The sequence below is a fragment of the Pipra filicauda genome, unplaced genomic scaffold (genome assembly GCF_003945595.2).
Source record: "Pipra filicauda isolate LSUMZ 115617 unplaced genomic scaffold, ASM394559v2 scaffold274_size1021923_pilon, whole genome shotgun sequence".
Classification (NCBI taxonomy): domain Eukaryota; kingdom Metazoa; phylum Chordata; class Aves; order Passeriformes; family Pipridae; genus Pipra; species Pipra filicauda.
This window is the reverse complement of record NW_024104392.1, coordinates 758289-770982: the sequence shown is the minus strand read 5'-3', so window position 1 is coordinate 770982 and position 12694 is coordinate 758289. Positions and strand designations below refer to the sequence as shown.

At 38.0% G+C, this 12694-nt stretch overlaps 1 protein-coding gene across 1 annotated transcript in view; it reads right to left on the bottom strand.

Moving 5' to 3' along the window:
• The window catches only part of CHM (CHM Rab escort protein), a 50830-nt gene that overhangs the window by 22426 nt on the left and 15710 nt on the right, over window positions 1-12694 (bottom strand). Inside the window, exons 3-8 of the mRNA XM_027737458.2 lie at window positions 12502-12574; window positions 11271-11395; window positions 7558-7921; window positions 5988-6104; window positions 5226-5346; window positions 3075-3300 (exon numbers count right to left, since the gene is read on the bottom strand). Coding sequence (XP_027593259.1) covers window positions 3075-3300; window positions 5226-5346; window positions 5988-6104; window positions 7558-7921; window positions 11271-11395; window positions 12502-12574 — 1026 coding nt within the window. The remainder of the gene's footprint in view (window positions 1-3074; window positions 3301-5225; window positions 5347-5987; window positions 6105-7557; window positions 7922-11270; window positions 11396-12501; window positions 12575-12694) is intronic.

Below are 12694 nucleotides of genomic sequence, written 5' to 3'. Positions count from 1 at the left end.
GCAAACCACATCTTGCTTTCCCTGGATGCCTCAGACGTTTTGGTGTCTTACATTTACCACATCATTTTGATATTCCTCAAGAATGAGATATTACTATATTCATTTTTGCTAAACATCAAACCACTGCTACATCACTGGAAAGGAAGAGACAGAACAGTTTTGTACCACGAAGTTTGAAGCAAAGGAAGCAGTTAAAGGCCAGTAAAGTTTTGCTGCTTGGAAGAGCTCGAGGCTTCCCATGCCCTTCCTTGTTCCACCAATCCAGTTTGTGGAGACAGAAATCTCACATCTGTACCTCAACATACTGGGATGTACATTACAGTGACATAAAAGTATAATTTTCTCTCCTAAACCATACCTGCTTAAACCAATAAAGAACTAACACTGCTTTCACTCACTCAGGTGTCGTCAGCAGTTCTAAAACGTTGTGGTGTTTATGCAGAATTCATTTGGGATGCAAGGATGTGACTTCCAAATGCCTTTGGCTCATTCCCATCAATATGCATGTGTGCCATTTATAACAGTAGCCTTGATGAGAACACACAGTGTCACTGGCTGCAAGGAACGCTTAAGAGCTTTACATTAAACAGAATATAGAACAGTGGTGAGAAATCACAGAGCAGGTGACACCTTCCCCTGATAAGCTGGTGATAAAAGCTCTGGGCTGTGATCTATAGGCTCTGTGTCACCACTCTGCTCCCCAGCCTGAGCAGGATTCCTTGGATACAGCTCACTTTCAGCGAGAAATAATCCTGAGGGAAGACCACAGATAAAAATTGTGATTCATCTCAAAAAATATTGTGATTGCCCCCTAAATTGTTCCAATAAACCAAAGGCAATTTAAAAAAAAAAAATTGTATTAGAATCTTTGTAACACAAACCTTTTGAAAGTATAGTTACTTCTTGGTTTGACAGATTAATTTGCTTCAACTATTAAAATACCATCTTCATTGTAGGACTTTACATTTTAGCAAAAAAGCCCCTAAAATGCAGCGATCAATGGACATAAATAGAAAGTTGAGGCCATCTGAAGAATTCCTGTCGTCATGGAATGATTTTATGATAAGAATATTTATAATACTTCTAGAGAGCACTATGGCTAACTCTTGAAATATATTGCTGTTACAGATCAAAAAACTATATGTGCTGGCTAATGAACAAAATAAAGCCAAAGGAATTTCAAGAATGCAAAAAAAACCTATATGGAGAAAAACCTACAGGGGAAAAATGCAACTAAAATTCTAATTTTAAATATAAATTCACTTCTTTTTCTCAGGTATTTGAAGTCAAGGAAGGCCTAACTGCCTAACCAGTACAATGGCTCTGATAATATTCTGGTTTATTAATCTGTTGGTCACATACAGATACCTGGTCTCTCATGAAGTCCATCCATAAAATCCATGAACACAAGTTCTATTTCATGACTGTATTCAGAGTAGTTGCCTAAAACAATTCCTCTTCACAGGTTGTCTGTCCAACCACCTAATTACACAGATCCACATGTTTTAAAATCACCACATAAACACAGTGTAAGGAACAGCTGAAAGGCTATTGACAAAAGATGGTACCAAATAACATTTCTGTTCAGTGGAGTACAATTATCCCAGAACGTTTCTATCAACACATAATTGCATCCACCCTACATACAGCCAAACAGGCTCAAGCTGCTAAGGCCATTTTCCTGGCAGTAATTTAAGTACTGTTCTGGAAAAAAGAAACAGAATCTATCAAAGAGACAAGACAGGAAGATAATGCCCAACATCGTGCTGCAAACCAGAATTTAATAGCAGCACATATGTAAAAAGCAGAACTTGTCCACCACAAACAAAGCAGGTAAGAGCCTGCACTGCTATTTAAAGGACTGATGTACAAATATATCACTCAGCCAAACTGGCCTCACCAGGCAATGCTGCCTTTTTTAACAAAGCTAATGTTTACTTCAGACCTACAGGTTACCACATTAAAAGCCACATGGAGCAGATGGAAACACTGCCTTGCCAGCAAAAGCAAAGAGGAGAGAAAAACACCCTCAGCCTTTTGAAAGCCAGTTGAACTGCTGGAAATAACTGAAAATTAAAACTACCTGCCCTTTGCACAGGGATTCCTGATGGGCCACAAAAGCATGGATCACCAGTTCCACTGCTGGGACCACAGGACACCTCAGGATAAGGACACTGTCACTTGACCATAGGTAAGTAAAGAGCTTGAAGTGGATCCTCTTTTATCCTGGAATGAATTGGGTTCTTTTAATTACTTTCTAAGGCTCAAGCAGTGGAGAACATTTGGCTGCTGTTTGAGATGTCAGAATGTAAAAATGCAGCCTGTGTGGGGCTCAGTGCAAGGGGGCTGCACGGGATCCTCTCTGCTCTTCAATTCATGGGGGGAAGCTTGTGGTCTAGACACATCTACAGAATGATCCCCAAGAGGACAAGGAAATGATTTCACATCAGTTGCCCTGTTTGTACAAGTCTGTGATATAAGAAAGGTGAAAGAATTAGGTTTTGATTCAAATTTAATAATAAACTGCACACGTGGCACAATTTTGCTACTTTCCTAAAAATCCAGCCCATTATTTCATATCTACGTCTAAATGGCAGATGCATTCTCAGCATTAGTTAGAGACACAAACTGACAACGTGTATCTTCCTGCAACTTCAGGGAAGACTTAAAGCACAGATTTTCTCAACCCAACCCAAAGCACAGCCACCCTTTTGGACACACATCACTCTAAGTCTCCTCTGCCAGATTTAAAAAGTGAGAGCTACATGTGAGTTAAATTAAGGCTTTCTCATTTCCTAGGACTTATCACCACAGGCAGCCACCACAGCCACCAGCTATTACAAGCTGCATTTGCAATACAATGAAAATTGTTGCAGAGTATTACAGGAGTGACATTTCCAAATTTTTTTGTTCTCTTTTTCTTTTTGGAGCGAGGGGAATTTCACAGCCAATGAAAATGTGAAGCACAGAAAACCAACATGAACCCGTAGCAAGAAGATTCCTATTGAATGACATCTATCAGATTACCAAGGAGGTCCTTTTGGGAAGGCATGGATTGGGTAAGTGGGGTTTACCTGCAGAAGCACTGTGGGATCTCCCCTTGCCCGTAGAGAGGGAACAAAAACGGGGTATTGCCGTAGCGGCCAAGGCACTGCAGGAATTTTTTTGTTGCCTGAAGACCTTCCAGAGTCCTGCTCTCAGTCTCTGAAACCATTGCAATGGAGTGAAGGATGAAGTGCTGCAAGCTGGGGGTCAACTTCCTTGTCTGCAAGAACTGAGCAAACGTGCTGCTCTCGTGGTCTGAGGAAAAAGCACATTGAGGTGCAGAGCACAGCGTTACTTCTGTGATGTCCCATATGCTCCCACTCACACAAGGGCCTCTACGTTTCAATAAACAAAAGCAAGTGAGTTTTTCAACAAACACCCTGCTGAAAATGGATCATCCAAGTCAAGGAAGTTCAAGAAATTTACTCCCAGAAGGTGATTTTTCTCACAAGACAGAAATATCACTCCATTAAAATATTTCAAAATACCACAAGCCCACTGTGTGGGTCTCCAGACTGTAAATATGGCTTCACCTACTCATTCTGTTAGACTTGATCTCACTCCATCTCCCAATCCTGAGAGAAAAGTCCTGGATAAATTCATAAGGAATTCAGAAACACTTCCATCAATGAAGAGAGCAGTATTATCAAGATATATATTCTGTTCAAGAGTCAACCACTGCTTTACTACAAATGTACCTTACTGCCCTTTGTACAGCCATGCAGTAAGTCATGGAACGACAGGGTTTGGGGCTTTATCATTCTAAAAAAATTCTCAAGTTTTTCCTCACTTCAGCTTCTTACATAACTCTGTATTTTACAGAAAAAAGCTTTAAAAAATTCTTTACTCTCATGAACTCTCCCTATTAAAAGTCTGCCTTCCCACAAATGCAGTGATCTCACCAAGAGCAATTTTAAATTTCTGAAGTCTTTACAGCAGCCTAATCTGACTCAAAATATTCCCAACTACTTCCCAGGCTATTTTAAAATGTAGGAACAAAATCTGTCTAACTGTCTCTGGAAGTAAAACGAATCTGATGTTATTTAGGTACATGAATCAATGGATTCATTTAAAATTGATGTGGCATCTCCTTTTTTACTAATAAATTTTCTAAATACCACCTATAATCCTCACTCTGGGAACCTCCATTTCTTCCAGCAGCAGCAAACTGGGATCACCTGTAATCAATAAACCACTTCAGCCTAATGAGTCTTTGCCCTGTCAGGATTTTCTGGAGTTCATTAACTCTCCTTCTCCTAGTCTTACCAGATCTCAGTACTGACTCATTTTCTCTTGCATATGTTTAAAATAATTTTCTCTAATGTTTGTACTAATCTAAGAGTCTTGTTCAACTCTTCAAACCACTGTCCCAACAATTATTTCTCCTTAACACTAGATTCCTGCAAAAATACTGCCTGGTTAAGCTACTGTCAAGTTCCAAAAGCACTGATCTCTTTTGGTCTGAAACTTCAATACCTGAACTACTCCTCTTTCCTCGTTCTTTCTTTTTGATAGATTTTTTTTCCTGTGCCTTAGTTTACTTTTAGACTCCCAAGAACTGAGAAAGTCACTTCATTCTTTGAGCACAAACAAAAGCACCTTCCTCCTGTCAGCCAATTTCCCTCTTTGACCCGATGCTCATTATTCTCCACACATTATACCTCAAATCTATTCTGATTTCCTCTTATCTAAGTAAGCCAACAGTTGATAAAGGCACTTTGAACCTGCCCTCTACAACTACAAGCCATTAAATTACATTTACTTTAAAAGTTAAAAAATTCCATTTTCTCCATTTCTGATTTTGTGGTGACATATTGTGGAGATTTACAGAGTATCCAAAAATCAGAAAGAAAAATCAGATGCATGACATTATTTTAAAAAATACCTGGGAGGGGGAGGAAATACCTAAAAATGATAAAAAGCAATTGGCAACCTTGATGTAATATATAATTTTGCTGTTAAAGAAAAATGTAAATAATAAATGATGTGGGAACTAGAAGAGCAAGTGCTTAAGTAGAAGAATTTAACACCAAAGTGAAAAGGTCATGAAAAGGTCAAAGCATACTTTGAAAATGAATCCATAAAAATAAACCATGTGAAAACACAGGAGAGCTCTCAAAATTGTGCCTCACTGAAAGAACTGCTAAGAAGGGATTGTGCCCTGTTCAAGGAGACACTACCTTGGTATTCCTCAGGGTGCTGTTCATAGTCCAAACAAAATGTCAGGAATTTCATTAGCATTCTCTTCTCCACCATGGTGAGCTGTCTGCTGTTGAACACATCTGCTCTAGAACAAGGCACCTGCAAAATATTTGTTAATAACTTCAGATGTAAAAGCATCAAGCAACATCAGTCTGAATACCTAACAAATATTTTAGATTACTGTAGTTATTTTCGTACAGATTTGTTATTTTCTATTATAACTATAACAAAAGTTACCAATTCTCTACAATAAGAATATTTTTAAATCTTTTTCAGCGTCTTCCCTTTTTTATTTCCCTTCAGTTTCACTTGCATCTCTGACTGCAGAGTTAATCAGCAGAGTTTGTATTAATTAACTGTTCCAACATCTCCTGTTGCCATTACCACACTGACTTCTCTTGTAAGTAGCAGAGACACAAATCAAGTCTATGCTACGAATTTTAAAACCTAAACCATATGAATTTTTAAGAATTAACTGCCAAGTCAATCATGGCTTAAATATTTAGCCTGAGGCAAAGATTTATGTCAATATACTGGACTGCACAATCTTATTTTAGTTTGGTTTTTTTTTAATATTTACATATAACACACGCAAACACCTTTTCTTTCAGAAATTAAATAAAAACGAGAATTAAGGCAAAATACCAGCTTATTGTTATAAAATTCTCACCACACCGATTTCAAGCTTCTTGACTGTCAGAAGATGAGATTAAACCCAAGCAGCAGTTATTTCCCAGTACCTGTTCCACCTTCCCTTCCCGGAAGGCCAGAATTCGCGTGGCGTTTTTGAACTCGGCGTATCTGCTCACGTTGGACTTAATGAGAAGGTCAATTAACAGACCCCGGGAGAAAAGCAACTGCACAGGGAGGAGAGAGAAAAGGGTGAGCAAAGAGGGTCAGTGAAGTTCCTGATGCTGTTTGTGTAAATCCTCAGTAGCTGTTCCCTAAGTTACCTGAAATCACAGTGTCACCTTTTCCACAGGTAAATTCCGTAACCCCCCAGTTAAGGTTTAGTCACTTCTGTTCTATTAATTTATACTTGGCTACATTTATTCTTTCTATAAGCTACAAATATACAATGAAATACAGAAGGGACAGAAATATAACCACGAACTGAAGATGTTTGTCTGGATTGAAAAGTCTTGTGGTCTTGAGTAACAGAATTTGCAAGATGACACAGGAATTTTCCAAATAAAGGTTTACTGGAACACCAGTGAGGACACTACAAGGAAGCCTCTGTCCCTGAGCCAGGGAAACACCAGTGCAAACTCCTGGTCTTGTCCTGCTGACTGTTGTTGTGCCTGAATTTCTGGAATTTGCTGCAATTAACACCGTGTCACACAGTGTGACAGAAAAAGCATAAAATAGAATGATCTGCTCAACCACTGTCCCCTGACTGGTGTTTCCATGATGTCCTTGCAACGATCCATGGAAGTGGGATCAACATTTGGAACATAAAGTTTGCATCTTATAGTGTCTTCACAAAAAATTTAATGAATTAGTGAAGAAAGTTTCTTTTCCGGTTTCCAGAAGTTTGAAAAATCTTTTCCTGCAGAATATGTAAAATTAAGCATTCAGTTTTGAAAAAACTTCCCTGTATGGCAGAGTACACATACAGGCTAAAGCACAGAAGAAAGATTTCCACTGAAGTACAGTTTTCAAGGCCACATCCAAATACTCTGAAGCACATAAACGGCAGATTTTAGAGTTAAAACAGCACGACACGTATGTCAGACTAATAGTTTCTCTTCTAAGTAAAATGCACACCAGTAGGAATTAAACACATTAATAACTAATTTTAGTCACCTTGTATGCTATGGATTAACTGTAATTACTTGTTCCTTCCAATAAAATTTATTACAGTTCAGTGTTTTAGTCTGAATACAGAGAAGTAATGAGAGTTTCACGGGAAAGTCAAACACCCAGGAAGCATTCCAACAGGAAAATTATTTTGCATTTTAAAAAGATCCAAAATCCACATGTATATTGACTTTCCTTGTTTAAAAATCTAATTTTTTAACGGTACTATTTAAAAGGAGCAATTTTGCAGGTATTACTTAAGTACTAAATTTCATAAAATTCACTTTTATGGAGATATTTCTGAGCTACGTTTTATGGTCTCTTTGGTTATAAACAAACACTTCAGAACATACACTAAACAGCCATTTGTTTTAAGGATAGCAAGTCTTGTTTACATCTGAAGATTGCCTCAAAGGCACTGTGTCACCTCAACATTAAAGATTTTCTTAAAATTTCAGCAATTCAAGTAAAGTAAATGTACTTCCATGAAAAAAGTCACTCGGTTCCTACCTTGGAAACTAAATCGATATTAAACCTTCTGCCTTCTCGGACAATTTGGGAATAGGTAATTTTCTTTGGTTCTTGGGTGGGAGTTTCTGAGGGTGCAGCTTCTGTCTGTCCCAGTTCCAGAGTGGACTCTCCAGGAGAACTTTCAGTCCCAGAGGTGGTTCCTGCCCCATTCCCTTCCGTGGCACCCGCTGGCTCCGTGCCCGTGGTCTGCTCTGGCTCCTGGCTCTCCGGCTCTGGGCAGGGGCTCTCCACTGCTGGACACTCTTTCTCTGATTCCAGAGAAACTCCCTTGGCACCAGAGGCTCCAAGGACAGGCAGCTTTGGCAGTGCACCAGCTTCTTCAACACCTTCAGCTGAATCCTGACTGATTAAAAACACAAGGGGGGGAAAAGTCTTGAAGAGTCTTAAAAATTTTTTTTTAAGTTTTGAGTCGGTGCCAGAATGAAAACCACCAGCATTTCTAGGAAAAGCATTAGAATTTCTTTATCCTGACCAAAAGGAGGTGTACTCCCCACTAAAGAACTCTGGTTCTTTGACTGCAAAGCTGTAATTCAAGAGGACTTTTTTTATTGAGAAAAAAAAGATCAACAAAAATTTGGCTTCTTATTTTACACGTACTCAAAAGGAAAATCAAGACCCTCACGGTGAAACAGCACACAGCTACAGAAACAACAGAAATGTAATATTTTAAAATAGGAACAGTAAAGCAATTTGATTTGGTGTTCCCTACGGATTAAAAACACCTTTGAAACTGAAATACAAATATGCATTAAGGTGGGATACTGTAAAAACCATGCTCACAGAAGAGAAACAGAAGTGCTTTGCAGGCTGAGCCTCCTTTGCAGGCACGATCCCAGCAGAACCAGGCCACTTTGACCCAAAGTGTAAGTAAAATCTTCAGATTCCTTTTTCAGCTCTGCCCTTGCATTCTAATTAGCTGCTGAATACTTGTTTTTATCCAAGTGTTCCAAATTTGTGCTGTGGCTGAAGGCAGCCACTCACAGGAGGGACATTCCCAAACAACATTTTCTCTGCATAGGCCGGTTCCTTTTCACAACATTCCTTTAAAATTCCCCTTATAAAGCAGCCTTCCACTTTTAATCTCATCTCCTCTTTTTATCCTGCTCTTCAATGACACCTATCTTAGAAAGCAGTACTTTTGAACTTGGTTTAGTTTACACTACCAGCTGAGATGAATCAAATCAATGTCATTGTAAGTGAAAGGACTTCAGCAATAATTCCACGCTATCTTTTTATCTTTATACCACAAGCCATTAATGCACTGAATAAACAATTTAATCTTGGCTGAAAACTAATGAACTATGATTTTAAAGGTGACCTGCAAACACAGAGCACCAAATTTCACTAACAAGATGGTTAAAATTCAGGGGACAGCGAGGAATTATTCAGCAAACACACCAAAAAGCTCCCTCACACACCTGCAGCCTCGCAGTCAGATGGAGGGGGCAGGATTTCTGTCCACAAGAACAGGTTGCTCCTCACTTAGGAACTGAGGGACCCATGGAAAGTTTGGAAGGAGTATCAGCTTGGGCACAGCCACCAGGAAGCACTTACCTCCTGACTGGAGTAAAATACTGCCCTGGGAAACACAGGAACTGCTACAAGGAAGCACTAACGAGAGAAGTCTGCTGCTGTACATTAATTATGTCTTCTTGCTTCCTATTGCAAGCATTAAATAACTATAAAATATCAAGGAAAGCTACGTACTTTGTCAAATGGTTTGTAAAAAAAGTTATCTCTGCAACAAATAAAAATGGAAGTCAATTAAATTTTTAGGTTCTGTTTGGATTTTGGATTTTATTTTTCAGAAATTCAGAACATGGTGTTTGTGAAAACTGCAAAAGCTCTTGCCATTAATGCAATATCTAAGAATGAAACTTTTATTTAACTCATCCTAAGCCATTTTATAACACAAAATTTCAGAGGAAGGTTTTCTTTCTTCCTTCTTCCAATCTCAATGTACATTTCAATCCCATTTTAAACATACTTGATTATTACTTTTTCAAAGCAAAATAAACTTGGATTCATAATACATTGTATTTTTCTATATCACTCTGAAAAGCAGAGCAACAGAAATGTTATTTTTACATATTTTAAATCTCTATTCACTTCCCATCAAAGAATACGTAAATCTCCACGATTTGCAGCTCTACACTTCTTATAATGAAAGCCTAAAAACTGTATATAATATAAATTCATGACATCCTTCCTATAGGAACAAATATCTCTGAATAATGTAAGAACTGTCTATAAAAATTACTCAAATTGAACTTCTGTGCAGACAATTCTTCTCCTAATTCAGAAAAAAATAATACATCTGCAGACAAATTGTTGTGTAAATTTAGAATATTATCTTCCACCATTCATCAATTAATGGTACTAACAAAGGAATATCTTAAAATGAATGTGTCTTATTAATGCCTTGTAACAGCAACCCCTTCAGATAGGTCAAATGAAAAATTGCCAACCAGCTGGTTAATTTATTCAGCACAGGTGTTCACTATTTATTTTTCAGCCATTTGCCTTTTTTCAATACAGCTTGTTGTAGACACAGTATTCTTTTCCTTTGATGGATGCACTTTGTTCTAAGGCCATTCATTTCAGACTTGCACTGTGTATATTATACTGCTACCCAGCTGTTTATTCTTTCAAAATAAATGTTTAATGGTTACTTCACAGGAGTTATAAAAGTTAAGCAAAAACAACAGAATCCAGCCAGAACATGTAAATTGTCAGATACACAGTAAGTGACTTTCTCAGAAAGTTTTGAGTTCTTTCGGAGAACTTTTTCTTCGCTAGGTTTATTAATCTTATCATTGTTCCCTGTGGGTTTGGGGGTTTTTTTGGTGATAACCAAGACAGACAGCTCTGTACTGCTGAGCTGAGCTAAATCCTTAAAAGAATCTTGTGGTTGGTCCTGACTCGAGTATAATCTCACTTCTCCAAAGTGTGAAATCTCAGTGCTTGGGGACTCATTTGTGAGCCAGATATCAGTCAAAAATCATGCACAAAGTTAAGAGACTATGACGCCTTTAAATCTCATTTACTACTGCTTCTGAACAATATTTATTATGGCAGCAGGTTTACAATTACAAGATTCAAGTGATATTTCTTTCAAACAAGCATTCCATTTTCTATGCAGTCAAGCAGCCATTACTGTGCAGCTGAACCCTGGAAAAGTCTGAGCCTGTGACCTTCAGACTGCATCAGTCTAATTCACACCTTTTTTTTTTCCCCTACTTATGATGTTTACAGGAAGAAATACATGTTTCTGTACAAGTATCTGTCCACATTTCATTTAGCTACCTAAGGGATTTTCTAAGGGATTCAAGGTTAAACTTACCTAACTATCAGAAAGAACCTCTCAGGAATTCAGAAGTGTTCAGTTCAGTGCAAAATCCAGAAGATGAAAATGATAAATAAATACATAGTTCAGTTAGTTAAATTTATACTCAGTGGATTTAACCTCAGTAAGTTAAATCCCTTGCATATAAAAAGGACAGAAGGCAAATATTCCTTTATCACTTCAGCACAATGAAATATTTCACAGTTAAAATCCATTTGTGTTCCTGTTCTTGTGTACTTAGTTCATTTTACATGTGTGTGGCGAAATGCTTGAAGCCAAGAGCACAATATGATCATTTCCCTCTGGGCATATAAAATTATTCACACATTCCTATATTTCTACTTACTCTCCAAAACAGAAATCTTCTACATGTTGAATAGTTTTATCCTTCCTGCTCAGAGGAATGGCTTCTTCATCCTCAAGGATCAGTTTTTTCCAGTCTTCACATTCATCACCGAGATCCGTCGTTTGCTTACAAAGAACAATTATACAATTACACGTTGTACTGTGTGAGCTGTTCTTGAGCTACAAATCTCTGCAGTCCCAAATAATATGTACCATCTAATATAAGAAAAAGATCATAATGTTTTTTCTATTCAGATTTAGGAGTTAAAACAATAAAGCTGCTTGCTGTATTGCAGCAGGGCAACATTTGTACCACAGGACTAACTCTAGTAATCTGAAAAGACAGTGTTAAATGGAGTACAAGCTTTAGTAGTGAGCTGAAGGTAACTTTGAATACTATCTACTAAGGTTTGCCACAGCCAGGTTAGATCCAAATTTTGTGACAAAACTATTTGAATGGAGACCAAATGGAAAAAACACCAGTGATTTGGGTGTTGTATCAATCTGCCCACACAGGAATCTCTAAATCATGTAGCAGAACCCTGAGAATATGAAGTTCTGTCACTGAGCAACTCCTCTGATTATACCAAGAGGCAACACAGTGGAATGAGCAGGGATGAGACTGAGCTGAAACACTTCCATCTTCTACGGCCCAACAGGCTCTGAACGCCTCTGTAAATAACAGGAACAGGCAGTTGCTAATACAGCCCAAGTGCTCCATCTCCTAAATAAATATCCTCTTCAGGAGATTTCTAGTGGACTGTCATGAATTAGATAAACTTTGGTCATTGAAAAATACACTGTCAGCATTAATCTTTTTGTCCTGGTTACAGGACATTTCAATGGAAGGATCCAGTAAAGAAGAATCAGCTGAATGCAAACGAGAAAACCAGAAGGGACTGAAACATCAGGGAGTGGAAAATAATCAAACAGGAAAGGGAAAAGACCAGACAATAGCCTGGTGGGTTCTATATAAATTCAAGAACTCAGAAAGTATGACTGAGCACAAGACTGGTCTCAGTAACGTGAACAACCCAGGCACAGCAGAGCCTCAGAGTGCCAGGCCAGATGGGTAAGGCTCAACCAGTAAAGCTGGAAACTAGAAACCTCTTTGATCTGTCAAATTACCAAAGAAAAAGAGCATTGTGGTGATTTGTCTTGTGATAAATCATGCAAACAACACAGATTTAATGTTAAGGAACACTAAAAGAAGTCATTGAAGAAATTTTTACCTGATTTTCTTTAATCCAGGATAATAACCCTGAAAAACTAAAGCTGGCCCAGTTTCCACCATAGTAATTTCTCCTGTAAAGAAAAAAAAAAACAACAGAAAAACTTGATGGACAGATAAAACACAGCCTTTTCACATTAAAGAAAAAACAACAAAGTTTGAGACATTCAAAACATTTTCCATGACAGATTTTT